This window comes from Oculina patagonica, chromosome 14 (genome assembly GCF_052425735.1).
Source record: "Oculina patagonica isolate OP01 chromosome 14, crgOcupat, whole genome shotgun sequence".
NCBI lineage: Eukaryota > Metazoa > Cnidaria > Anthozoa > Scleractinia > Oculinidae > Oculina > Oculina patagonica.
This window is the reverse complement of record NC_135771.1, coordinates 25,105,329-25,119,416: the sequence shown is the minus strand read 5'-3', so window position 1 is coordinate 25,119,416 and position 14,088 is coordinate 25,105,329. Positions and strand designations below refer to the sequence as shown.

At 38.5% G+C, this 14,088-nt stretch overlaps 1 protein-coding gene across 8 annotated transcripts in view; it reads right to left on the bottom strand.

Annotated features, from left to right (window-relative positions):
- Window positions 1-14,088, bottom strand: part of LOC144637714 (uncharacterized) — a 37,415-nt gene that overhangs the window by 5,914 nt on the left and 17,413 nt on the right. For 7 of the 8 annotated variants that reach the window (XM_078496787.1, XM_078496786.1, XM_078496788.1 and 4 more), the window contains 7 exons: window positions 12,010-12,147; window positions 6,481-6,499; window positions 4,668-4,952; window positions 4,158-4,179; window positions 3,356-3,747; window positions 1,444-1,488; window positions 104-984 (listed from right to left, as the gene is read on the bottom strand). In XM_078496787.1, the coding sequence (XP_078352913.1) occupies window positions 104-984; window positions 1,444-1,488; window positions 3,356-3,747; window positions 4,158-4,179; window positions 4,668-4,952; window positions 6,481-6,499; window positions 12,010-12,114 (1,749 nt within the window). In that variant the 5' untranslated portion in view covers window positions 12,115-12,147. Of the gene's footprint in view, window positions 1-103; window positions 985-1,443; window positions 1,489-3,355; window positions 3,748-4,157; window positions 4,180-4,667; window positions 4,953-6,480; window positions 6,500-12,009; window positions 12,148-13,072; window positions 13,610-14,088 lie in introns of those variants that run through there. The other variant, XM_078496790.1, reaches the window with a different exon arrangement.

Here is a 14,088-nt window from a genome sequence, read left to right as displayed (position 1 = left end):
AATGCGTATGCCTAAAAGAAAACCAACCTTTACAAAGCTGAACAACCACCACTAATGATTTATCGCCATGGTTACCAGTTTAATGAGTTCAACACAAACTTACACTGGATCCGTTGGGAGAGTGTTTCAAAATGTCCAAATAAGGAATGGTGAATCCCGTGAACATCTTCAATGCTTGGTTTATCGTGATGCTTGTACTTGTAATTCCCGCCAAAAGTACATCATGCCGGTTCCACTTCCCGCCAAAAAACTCCAGCGTAACAGGAAGGGCACTATCCCCGAAATATGTCTTTCCAGAGAATTTCACGATCAAGTCTTTGCTGATGTAAGCTTCCATAGCTGGGTTCATCAGCCGAAGAACAAACAAATCTGTCTTTCTAATCGCGTTGACTAGCGTACTCCCTGGTCTTGCTGACACGAAGGAACTTTCGATGGTGCTTACATCAAGGGGCGTTTCAGAGAAACCGCTGAGTTTAATCGTTCCGTCATGAAGCGTTTCCACTGTTAACTTAAAAACTGTTTCGCAGAGGTCGTATTCACCTTCAGCGATGAACGAACCGTGTCCGGATTTCAGGTACCTGTAGTAAAAAGTTACGTTCCGAAGATAAATTTTCTCGTGTAGTTTGTATTTAGCCAAAGAACCGAGCGGAATCCATATCGAATTCACACTTGAATTTAGCGTAGAGATTTTCAATCCGGGAACTGTCAGATTGTGTGGCCAGTGAAAGTTGGGAAGGCGCGGAGTCTGGTAAAAGGCGTTCCATTCTCGCACCAGGCTTCTCAAAGGGAGAGAAGCTGAGAAACAATACGTGGATAGCTCACTGGAATGTGAAGTTAGGGCCATGCCTCCATTCTGTAACTCTGACTTAACGTTCTTTACAAGCTGGAAGACCTCTTTGTTGTAGATTTTAACTCTCTTGCTTAATCGCTCGCTGCATGTGGGATAGTTTCCTTTCAGAGGCTTGATAATTACTTGAGATACACCTGAAAAAAGGATTGATAAAAATGAACTTGTTAAACGGACAGAAAAACACAGTAAAGAACTCAGTTTTGTCATGATCAGTCTTCAGGAAAGGTGTCGAAAACTCTTCAAAGACCGATAAAAAGGGTACAATTTTTTTTAAAAAAGGGGGACAGACTAGTAATCGCTTGTAAACTTCCGGCGTGCCAGTCGTCAGCAATCTTCGGACAAACTTCCGAAGATGATCGGAGATTAATGGAAAATCGTCGAAAACCTATTTATTACAGGGTTTATATCATAAACACAACAAGACACGGTTGCTTGAAGACATGGAGCTTGCCTTTACGTGTACAACTCGATAACCTACTTACACGCAGCGCGAGTTGACAACCAAACTAGAAAATCTCAGTGCACTCGTATATTAGAACTATATCATTATCAAGCATTGTCCATTCAGTACAATACAAGCTGCCCTTACTCACCAGTATCCTGCTGGCAAGTGTCCCTTCCTGAAACTGTTTTATTTCCTTGATGATAAAACAAGAATGGAAAATGTCAAGCAACAAACTAAAACAGCACTCACAACGTTGTATAAGCCCACAACCCACGGTAATTAGCTTGAAATAAACCAAGATTTTCTTTCTGAGCGTTAGCCCTAGGAAAGAAAATTGAGGACCACAAAAAGCAAAGAAAAATTCCTTTTGACCTCAGTAGGATTAGAAGCCACGATCTCTGGATTAGATCACGATTGCTCTACCGAGTGAACTAGCTTAGGGCTAATGCTTAGAAGGAAATTCGTGGGTTATACCCAGCACTTAAAATTACTTATACCTTAAGCCCGCGCACAGCCTGTGAAGCAGTCGTATCTTTTTAAAAGCGTGAGAGGCGAATGGAAGCTTCCAAATTCTAATTCCATCGGGAATACAAGGCCCCACAAGCTTGTAGCTTTAAATACAACAGTGTTTAAGTAAAGATAACTTTAATATAATTTATAAAGCTCGCGCACCCCTCTCGCACTCTCGGAAAGCAAATGACCCGCTTCGCAGGCTAGCCCACACATAGATTGGCCCACACACACTCCCCTGTATTATATCAGCGCTTTTACATATCTCAGTTTGTTTTGTTTGTCTCTAGATTGCTTCTCTAATCTTAAATTTCTAAGAAATAATATCACTAATTAATTCTTATTTTTATTACTACAAAATAACATATAATTTCGAACTTTCCGGTGGCGTAAGATACGCATTTTCAAAGAGCAATTTGTCGTCGCGCCATCCATAAGTAAATTGTTGTTTGCACACATAACATTCATATGCAGGGTAATGATCTTTTGCGTCATAAATCTTTATCCACAGACAGCTACTTTATTAAAAAGTAAAATATAATAACAAAAAAGTATAATATAAACAATATAAGCTGGGTTTAGTTTTTAACTTTTGTCAAAAGGAAATTTCTGCTCGGAATGAGATTAGTGCCACCTAGAAATAGAGACACCTAGAAATAAATAAATAAAAAATGATCCAGACCAAAACATTGGCTTTGATTAATCTTTTCCCCGTGCGAATTTTCACGATCATGAAAATAATGACTATACGTCATGTCCGTATATTATTTGAAGCTAAATAGAAAATATTGTGTTTTCTTCAAATATTTTCGCATAGGCCCTCTGTGTGGGCGAACCGGATCAATCTGTCGAGCGTCGAAATAATTCCGTGAGCGTTTAAAATCTTGCTAGGCAATCCCAATAAAATGTTTCGTTTTCCATCGCCCGACCGACCCATTTTTTTTTCGAAATGTAAAAACAAATTCCATATTCACTAGCCAAAGAGGCAAGTAGTTGAAGTTACAAGCACACGATCTTGTTTTATTAACAACAATTGGTATGATGTGATGTTCTAAACTTTAATTAGCATCGATACTAAGTTTTCAAAGGCTGTTACGTACCAAGGGCATTAACGATTGTTCCAACATTCTCAGCGAGATCGACTGAAACAAAATCTTTCGGTTCTGCATCTCCTGGCTTCTTAAATGAACCCAGTCCCCTTAAAGTGTTCATTCTTTTTTTTTTTTGCTCGACTGACCGACCCTCCATCACAAGAGACGGGGCAATGGGAAACGAAACATTTTATTGGAATGGCCCTAGTCTGTTCGAAGCAATCAGTTCTATTATTAAACAACTTATCTGGGCCGAAAATTTTCATTCTTACTATATTTGGGACGAAAACTGAACGAGCAAACGTTAAAAGCAAATTATGGAAACTATGGCCGTTCTCGAATATCCCCAGGTTTGCCGGCGTCACGTGATGTGTCTACACCAATCAAGTGCGAGAAATATCTCCGGTATTACCTTCATCACGAAAAAGGCTCGTAAAATATTAAAATAAAACTACTTACTGATCACTAAACAATCTCTGGTATCTGGTCCTCCGTCATACGGCAGAATAGAACAGTTTGGTACTGTCTCCTCAGCTAAAGGGCCAAGTCGTTCTCTCAACAAACGAAACTCTTTCGAGCACGTCCTAGCTTGAAGTACTTCGCATTCGTCTTTGCAAAGACGTGTCGGTTTAGCTTGTTTACCGCCCTGGCATGGCGGAAAGAGATTGTAGCAGAGAGCTTTTAACAGCGATTTTTCGCAAGTTGGGTTGACGTACCCCGTCAACATCGAGGTAGCGTTAGCAATGTTTTCTTCAAAGTTTTGTTGTGATTTGAGATGCGGAATAAACACTTTAGCCCCTTTTGAGATGAAACTTGAGCAAATGCTTCCACTGTATGGTTTGCATGTCCCACTGTAAACAAGTCAAATGAATTGAAGTTACTTATAGAGATATAAATGTATAAATAGAAAAAAAAACTACAAAGTCAAGAGCATGTACATTATGCAACGAAATAATGGGCAAGCAAAGAGTTCATTAATGCAGAAAACTAATCCCAAATGTCCTCTCTCTCCTTATCTCTTTCCTTATATACGGCTATAATAGTACTTTTACCCACAAGCTGAATTTTAACTAATTGCCTAATAAAAGTAATTTTACTTCGTATGTGGTTGCGAAACTGTGATTGACCTTAACCTTATACTATTGAAAGTAGTCTGCAGCCACACTATAATAGTAGCTTGCACTTGTTTTGAAATGCAACGCCAACATGATGCTATCAAACTAAAATTCTGTTTAAAACAGAAATAACTTAATGAACATACCTCTGGGGGATAACATCCTTTCCTGAAATAAAAGCATTGAGAAAATTACTTTGGGTAGAGTAGACGATTGATGGTTTCTAAGGGAACTAGAGCAGTGTCTTAAGCTTTCGAATACGCTTTTGCGTTTACATTGGGTTTACAATGTAGTCTAGCCAATCAAAGCAAACTTTCTTTGTTTTCAGCCAATCAGGAGACGTGAACGTGGCTTACACACATTTCCCGTGCTTGGAAACGTTGGCACCCTGACTTACGTTCTGATTGGTCCATTCTGTTAGTTGCGATCGCTATGATCATGTGACCGCCACCCTTGAAGCCCGACCAATAGAACAAGAGAAAAAGTAACAGATATCATTTTGCAGTGGAAGTAAAGCAATCTTTAATTATCTAAACGACTATCTTATGCCTGCTGACTTATGAAAGTTGCGTGACAAGTTTTTTGTTAAATGGCGTGACAAATTGTGCGAGAAATTGCGTGACACGGTCACTCACAACTTTAACGTTTATACACACCTCTGACGTCCACTGTCGCTTTTGCAGAACTGCTATGTCCGTGTTGGTTCTTAGCAACACAGTGATATACACCAGAGTCTTGCTTGACTGAGTCTCTTATCCTCAGCTTGGACCCTGTATCTGTGACCCTTATTTTTATTCTGTAATCCGACATAATTGTCCTTCCATTTTTCTTCCATTTTATTCGAGGTTTAGGTTTACCAGTCGCTGCACAGGTCAGTGACAGTCCTTTGCCTTCCCTGACAGTTTTATCCTTAGGGTCAATGGTAACTGATGGAGATGTTCCTATATAAGTAGAAAGATCCTAAATTAGCTTTTGCTTCCCCGGGCAGTGGTATAAATGGTTATGGTATCGACAATGCAATAAGTTTTGTGTCTGCTGCTGGATGACAAATTAAGGCTACGTTACCAAGCTCAGTGTAAAGGATTTAAGGTTCATCTTTCTCCTATAGAATAGGCTTTTTAAGGTTTTACTATCGGCAGATTTAAGAGGGTAACTTTGGTGGATTTCTCCAGCTTGGTAAGACATTTTTAGAGTCATTCGGCCTCCCCACGAAAAGGTTTAGGGGAGAAAAGTGTAGAAATATTGGCTAAAACAACATATTTTCGAGCGGAATTTTACTTCATCTTAGGTTACTTGGCAAATTTGCAAATACTCAAAAGCTGTCTAAAATAATATTTCATTCCAATAAGTCAGAAGTGAAAGAATTTTGGCAGAACTAAAAAAAATTCAAACCAAAGCTATGACCTAGGGTCGGTTCGTGTTGTTTGCTCAGCCACTATATTCCATATATCTTGCCAGCTCTTAACACTAGCTCTTAAGGGTTGAAAAACGTTGGCAGATACAGGTAAACGATATAGGCATCCTTGCATACGAGTCACTGACAAGTATAGACTGCCTTTTCCGTTTTGCGCTGGCGTCCAGTTCTCTCGCCGTTCTCACCGCGCGCTCATCGATCGAAAAAACACGAAAAAATAGAGGGCTGTGGACAGTCTATGACAAGTACGACATTTAGGGGTCTTGTATTAGTGACCTGTGTTAAGCCACAGGCACGTACGTACCGTCATATTTGTAATCAGTGAAAATAAAGCCCTTGCTGAAATATATAGACATTGCATTTTCAGCCATGTATTTGAAATAAACAACAAATTGGCATTGAAAAACGCTAAAAAAGAATAAAAATGACCGCGTCAAACCAATAAGCAGTCGGATTGTTTGTGGACATGGACTAGTTAAATACTTGAGATAATACTGTGCAATAAAAGGCCGTCTGATCCTCGCAGCAAAGAGAAGAAAAACAAAAGAGAGACAGAAAGACAAATAGTTGAAAATACAAATTAAAATGTTCGTATTTTGATAAACAAATTCAAAAATGCGTTTCTAATTTGTATATTAAACTGTTTTCTTTATGTCTCGTTTCTGTTGTTCTTCTCCTTGCCACAAGAATTAGTCTTCTTTTTATTAATTGCTTCTTAACGTCAAATCGTCCACAAAATTAAGGCACTCTTGAATTGCAGAGTTCACAGCTCATCCTCGACCAGAGGGCAAAAAAGACTAATCTCGCAGCCAATTAAGACGAGTTTTTTTTTTGGTGTAATGCTTATATCGCGACAGAAAGTGAAGCCGCAAACGGGTGTCAATTTTCAGTGTCCAGTGAAATAACGGAAAGAAAATTGCATACAACATATGAGAGGAATTACTAAGGCCAAAGAGAGTACAAAAAATTCTGTGATTCACCAAACTGGGTAATTTAACTTTCTGTTAAGTTTGAGTTTCTATATTTCTGTATGTCTATATATGTGCATGACTCACCGGCTTTTGATTGGTCGACCTGCAAAATATAAGAAAAACACAGAATTACATAATGAGCTGTTTGCAAGCATAAATTCTACATTGTCGTGTAGTTCTAGTTAAAATCACTACACAAAGTGCCTCTTTTTAAAAAGGCATTTTCATGAGCATTACTTATAAGTAGAAAACGATGAAATAACGGTAAAAAAATTGCCATTATATACTTGTACACTGAACTTCATAATAATAAAAAAAAAATTCGCAGTCATGTGCAAGGTCTTGGAGACGTCGGGCGGTCTCTAATAATTCTGCGCTTGTTTCTTAGAAAAATCGCTCAAAACTTGAATTCTAGGCGCATCATCGTGTATGAGTAAGGCAAGGGAGAGAGAGACCCTGGGAACGAGGTTGTGAGCAAGGTACTTCAATTAGTTGTATTAAGCACTGTCTTGACCAAAAATGCAACAAAATCCTCCTTGTTGAAAACTGTGGGTTTTTTTTCTTTTGTTTGCCTCTATTCAATTTGTCAAGGATTGAGTCTATGAAAATATCAGATTTAAGCCCTGTACTAGCCGCCATAAGTGTTATTCCTTTTAACGGATGAACTCTAGCCAAGCAACAAGTACTAGGATCAAACACTCTGCATTACAATTTCCGATCGGCCAGTAAGATTAATCCGAACAATGCTTTGGAGTTTGCTTAAACGCCTTTACGCCATCACTAATAAAGAGAAAGCTCTTTGTTTAGGAGAAAATACAGGATGGTTGTTTGATTTTCCCATTTCAGCAACCTCTGTGATCTGTGGAATTTTTAGTAGAAAAAAAAACGTGGGTGTTGTTATGAATGAATTGATAAAATGGCCTCCTTGGTGAGTTATCCGGTTTGAGAACGAAAGCATTCCGAGTGATATAAATCCTCTTAGTTCTTAGAGAATAGCGATTAAAAAACGCCGAGATTTACATTTAAAATGACGTAAGACGACACATCTGTCTAGAACAACTACCACATGTTTCAAAGACTGATGCAAACATAAATTTCCCAGTGACTTTTTTTTCTGGTAGAAGGGCAGCATGCGGTAATAAGACAGCCCGGTTTGTTTTTAACCTCACTGATATAACATTGGCCCCAAATGTTGCAAAATAAATTACGATATTTCCGCTGTAGACTTAATAGTTTGGGGCAGTCTAAACATCGTTTTTTTTTTTCAATTTTTTTTTTTAATTTCCTTGTACAGTGAGAACGATATATGTGCAAGACTAAAGTGGTTTTACCACAAATCTCTAAAAGGGAGTTTCCCTTGCCAAGGTGTGATTAGGTTTATAATACATGATGAAACGTTAACATCATATTAAGATGGACTTCATCCTTCCTAATGGCATTATCAATGTACCGATGGGATAAGGGCAGGAATTACGTGTTAATAACTTCCTTTGTTCCAAACGGAAGGGCTCCCCTATTGTCTACACAAGAAAATAAATAAATAAGCTATTTTACTCCAAACATGCTTGTTATTAGTCTTGTATACAATTGATTTGGTGATAAAAACTAGACAACAGGAAATACCCTACAGTCTTCATACAAGACTTATTTCCTGTCTTCTTGGGAAGTATATGCCATCGTAGTTACACGTGAATCGATATGCACGTGTATCTTAATTCATGAGTCATGTGTCACAGACTGTACGCTGATAAGCAGTGGAGGAGAAAAACGTCCAAAAAGAAATTCTTGTTAGAAATACTTGGTTCTTCTCTCTAGTAATGTAATACCTATTCCTTGATACAGTCTCGCTGATATCCGCCCTAATAAACAGCCAATAAAAAACAATCTCAGCCTTGATTGATCCGTCCATCAGTTGGCGACCCTCTCGTATTTCTCGTAATGGCGATAATGAGCAAGAAAACACGCCATAATTTGGTTTAAATGACCGATCCCGCAAAAACGCGGAGGGCGAATAAGGTATGGGGGGTGATAAGAAGGTTATATAGGAAATTATATTATCTCGTTAAAATACTAAGGTTGAATATCATCTACTGAGGTATCGTTTCGAGTTTGTTTCTAAACTCACTGGCAGTTTGTGGTATAAAAAAGGCGACTTTAATAATTTGAACATTACCTTAGACTTATGGAATCTATGTGTATTGTTTTTTTTTTTTACTTTTTACCATCCAGTGGTATAAAATTAAAACGACAAAGATTTAAAAAAGGCTATTAAAAAAACGAAACAGAAACCCTAAACTCGTGAATGAAATAGTGTCATCATTTCTTGTACATGCACACAGAGTTGTTATGCGATGTATGACCACAAATATTCAAAACTCAATCTTGTGAATTGGAGCCTGCTGTTAAGGATTTAGGCTTTTTATACCCCTGTGTTTATTCTTTCATTTTACGAAGCAGGGTTCCTTTAATAGAACTGCCATTTCACCTCAGCATCTAGTACAAAAAGGTTCGTTTTTGTAGCTATTTTCAGCTCGAGCTTTGGCACACCGGATTGTTTTAGATGGTTGCATAAAGAAGCAGAGACATAACACTGCAAAAATACGGAAATGTTTTGTGTCGTGTTGGGCACAGTTAGCTGCGTGCGACCTTGGCAGTTTAGAGAACCAATTTACATTATTACGGTGTAAAAATCTTTCTAAAATCGACTGTCATCACTATTCATCGTAAACAAATTTTATCAGAGCTTGCATGCCAACAGAGACATAGAATACTGAGTAAAGATACCTCCCTGATTTTCAATGTATCGTTTTCTACCCTGGGGCGATAGAGTTCTAAAACGGGCATAACAAGAAAAAAAAAACGCTACCAAGCTCAGAAGCAGAGGGCGAGAAACCTTGTATATCACTGGAATGTTTCAACCACTTGAACGTTACCACTTCTTTCATCAAACAAGGATATTTTTAACAGTCTTTTCTTTGCGGGTAAAGCTGAAACGGCACGGAATTTCGATTCAGTTTTCGAAAGACAATCTTCTCATTACTTGTCGACTTTACAATTTAGTGACATTGTAAGGAAAATTTAGGTTTTTAACACTCCTTTTGAATTTTAAGGGGAATTTGACACTCAGTCGGTTACTGAATGTAGGGCGTTATTCTTTAGGTGCCTGGAAATTTATATATTACTACCGAATGTGACGTAGCCTTGAAAAACTTGAAAGCCCTTAATAGGTCTTAATATAGAGTAGGACTTCGAAAGCTACGGATGAAGACATTAGCGAGCTTCCATTCTTATAGCACAAAGGCCGTCTGGTCGCGTAAGTCATATTTTGAGACTAATCTTCACGAGAAGAGACAGTGTTAATTATGAAAATCATATTTAATGCTTGTGACGTTTAATTTAAGTGTTTGCACCGTATTTTCATCAATTCTCGGTGCTTGTGAGCTCTTTTCTGATAATGATCGCGTGCCGTATTGACTGACCGTACTTCTGACTTCTTTCAAAACTCTTTATATTAGGCCTACGGATGACCTTAAAGCGTTCCGCTTTTTCATTTAAACCTCTTACTTTAAATACTTAAGTGACTTCATCCTCAGTACAGGAGATTATTTCAGTCCGAATCGGTAATAACAGCAATATCAAGAAAGCGGCTACGATTGAGCGACCGGCGAACCAGATCGAAACTAATTGCTATTCTTCGTTGTAGCATGGTCGATCATGATATCAGCAAAATATTTAAAGTGGAGCTGTTTTTAGGTTTTAGTTTTCAATCTCAATGTTTAACTCGTGAGCTGAGCTGCTAAACAATTTTCTTCGACGTGTTACTCGTGGAGCAGAAGTTTCTCTTCCACTGAGATCTCGAGCGATATCAGTTTATGTGTCAAGTAGCGACTTTAAAAAAATCCAAGATTCGTTGACCCCACAGAATGTCTGCCCGTGTGTCCATCGAAAGCGTGCAATAAGCGTCGTGACATAAGCATTTATTTACTTCAAAAGAGCTTAAAATAATTTTTAATAGTATACACAGCCTTGTGCAATCGAGTATTAAAGCGTGAATTGTTTCCGCTACGGAAGAGCAGCAGATATCCTATCAAAGATCTAGCCGAGACAAGTGAGGCAAAAAGAAGTATAGGGCTACATATACAGCACAAACCCATGCCAGGCAAACCGTTATTCGAATTTACAGCGACGAGAATCTTTTGACATGTCAAACGGGGGAATGAAAAATGGAGCTCTCTGCTGCGTGGCCCAGTTGCTATCTGATACGTCTTCTGTTCCTGGTGACTGGCGTGGCAAGACATCTTGTTATCTTTTGTTAGCGGGAGGAGCGAATGATGAACAGCCTCTTCAAATTATAAACAATTCTTCAATCCTTACTCTCTTGTACGAGTTATTTTAGCAGTTCAAAGCCTCAGTTATAAACATCAGTCACTGCTTTTATGGAGTAAAAAATAGCATCGCTCCACCGTAAGTCAAACATTGAGTCACGCCTGTGTGATTTAGGTACTGATAAAGCAATTTGTAATTCTCAAACGAGATCTACACATATGGTTTCCATTAAACGCTAAAATGCTCGTTTTGTTGAACATGTGTTGCTAAAAAACTCCCTACCTCGAACTAAAATACCAGTTTTAGAGCCATCTGCGGCAATGTGCTGAGTTCCAGACAAAATTGCGATCATTGTAGTAAAAATCTGCTATTAATGTAGTGGGCAATTTGAAAACAATGCCAACATTTTCACGCCAAAGAGGATTTCACAAATTCCCTTCATAAACATTGTAATTGCATTGTTCTTTATTTCCTTATTCAACGTCATACAGTCAGCTTTGTTTTCAGTAAATTAAAATCCTCGGAACACATTTAACAAGCTAACTTAGTAATGGTCACAGAGATAGGATTCCATCTAAATGCGCGTCCTTTTTGCCCCAACAAAATGAAAGAATCGCTAATCTGGTGTTAAATCTCAGAAAATATATTTCTTTTCAAAAGAAGTTTGATTACAAAATAAACGAGAATTTGATTTCCATTTGCTTCTCGAAAACTTTTGTGTTTTGCAAGAGGAATCTAGATGCATCACCCCACAGAGGTTCACGAAAACTGATCGATGTACATATTTTATCTTTTTTTTTCCTTTTAAAAATAAATAAGAAGAGATAGCTTTGAAAATCGCTTGACTGCCGTTGGTTAAGTTAAGTAAAAGGTCAGTTTGGCAAAGCACTTTTAGGAACACTTGAAATGTTACGGTAGTGGAATGTGTTCTGCTCGCGGCCTCTAGTCTCTACAATGAAGCACGTGACAAATGCAAGAGATATACGGTGATTATCCCAGTAAATGCCAAGTAATTCTTGAGTCCGTCCGTCAGAAAATGTAAAATAATTTTAATTAAGTTAGCGCCTCTTGAAAAGGTTTTTTACTTGGCATATTTCAGTACAAATGAAGGTATGTCCCCGATAAGTGTTTGCGTGCAATGGTGGCGCAAGTATTCCTCCTCCGCAATGCGGCGGTGACTGGCGGCTTGTTGAGATTAACTAGCTTTTTAGGACTTTTCAAAAGAGAAACTACTAACTGCAGCATGCAGCGCTATGAAGTCCCACAAAACTAGAAGAGAAAACTTACCTTGTGAAAAGTCTTGCCTTCTGTCAATCTTAAAATGCCTTTGGCGTCGAGCATCAAGAAAGCCACCAATAGGCACATAAAGCGAGGAATGCGCTGTGCCTTCATGATCCCTTAAAGATCTGATCCCACTTCTCGAGTCTAAGAAAGAAATTGTATTGACTTAATATGAGAGACGAATTACAAGCTTGCACTCTTAGAGGGCGTACGCTGATGAACGAACTCCGATATGCCGTCAGGAAAGTTCAGCGTTCTGATCTTCTTTAGTTGAATGCCACCTGGTAAATGTGGCCTGTTCGATTGAGATCGTGTTTACGTATGCGTGGTGGACCACACAAGGAGGTGACAGGCGTTTTAATGACACACCCCTTGGATTAATCAACTTGAAATGATCGACTGCAAAGACGGAAAGCTAAAACGCAATTGAAAAGAACAGCTTGGAGTCAATCTGACGAGACAACTAATATCCACAGCGTTATTATATGTCTGTGGACAAATTGCTCTAACAAGATCATTACAATGTACTTTTTGGAGTTTTCCGTAGCAAAATATTGTCTTTCTATACATGCGGCTTTATGAACACATTATGACCACGAGCCGGTTTATTGTACACAAAACTATCACGATTTCTAACTTTTCTTGGTGTAAACTACAAAATTCTTGTGAAACTCGTTCTGAAAACTGTTAGTTTATTTTGTTGCTTCTTGATTTGATATAAACTCTTGGACACGCGCTTTTGTTAGTATTGTTTTAGTATGTACGTATAAAACGCTAGATGACTTCCGACAACAAGCATCTGTTTAAAGAATTATTTCACGTCAGAGGAAGTTTCGACCATAACAAGATTTTTCCGCACTGGCAAGACCTCAAAGCTGGCAATAAGGCCAAAGTAGATAACATTTGACCGCACGAGTCTCCTATAAGAGTCTTTTTCCGTGAGAATCGCGTCGACACACAAAACCCGTTGTGAGAACCCAGACCTGCAATTAACGCCACAACGACCTTATCTTTAGATCTCATCAATTAAAGCTTATCTTAACAAAAATCTAGTGTATATTCTCATTACATTAATTGCAAAGTGTGGGAAAAACTGAACCACCGCAAGACATGGACTCTTACACTTCCCAGGCTGTGACGTAGCTGTTGGGTTTTAGGGGCGATTAAAGAATGTTACATTCATGAATGCGATGTGACATTCGAGGTCATTGTTCCTTGTGGGACGCCAAATGTTCTTAGCAAGTGGACAGCGCATCTCTCATTGGTAGCATATTAGCGAAAAAAGTTTTTCTAAAGAAATGAATAGCTTTGATTGTTATCACTTGGAGATTCCCGGTATGTGCCAACTACAAGGTCCAATTAGACACGTAGAGGTTGCCAAAATGTCCAAGCAATGCTCTTAGATGTCACTCTTCAGCATTATTCGTAGGGCGCCTCACAGGCGACCTGCTTGAGATACATTTTAGGCTTTAATTGAAATATTATTGCATGCAATTCACTGAGCTGTCGTCACTCTTCCTTTTGTTGGTGAAGAAAAGAACAGGCTCTGACTTGGTCCAGCAACGGATGCTTTTCACGCAACCCATTTTGCAGAATAAGCACAGGAAGTAATCAATACAGAAGAAAATCGTGTTTACGGGCGTAGAACAACAATACCCTTCACTTAGACTCTGAATAGAATGCATGAACCTCTAAAAATAAGACAAATCTTGACAAATCCCTGAGGAAATGATTGACAAATCTGACAAATGCCTTTCAAAATGGGACAAATTTCAAACAAAAATTGACAGTTTCGTGGTGAGCAGGAATTTAAAATTTTAATTGTTCTCACTAAAGAAATAATTCCCCCCGCAAGGCTGAGGCTGAGTTTCCTTTAGTACCATTTGTGTTGTTTCCTTTTTAAAGACTCAGTAAAGGATTTTCTTTTCCTGAATGCATTTTCTCCAAAACCTCTAATCTCTTAATTTTTTTGCAAAACTATTCTATATTTTCCTGACTGAAAAACCATTTCCTTAGCTGATTTTTTTCGCTCCTAATCTCGTTTCGATGTTCAATGTCCCACTATTTCCGGCACTGATCTATTTT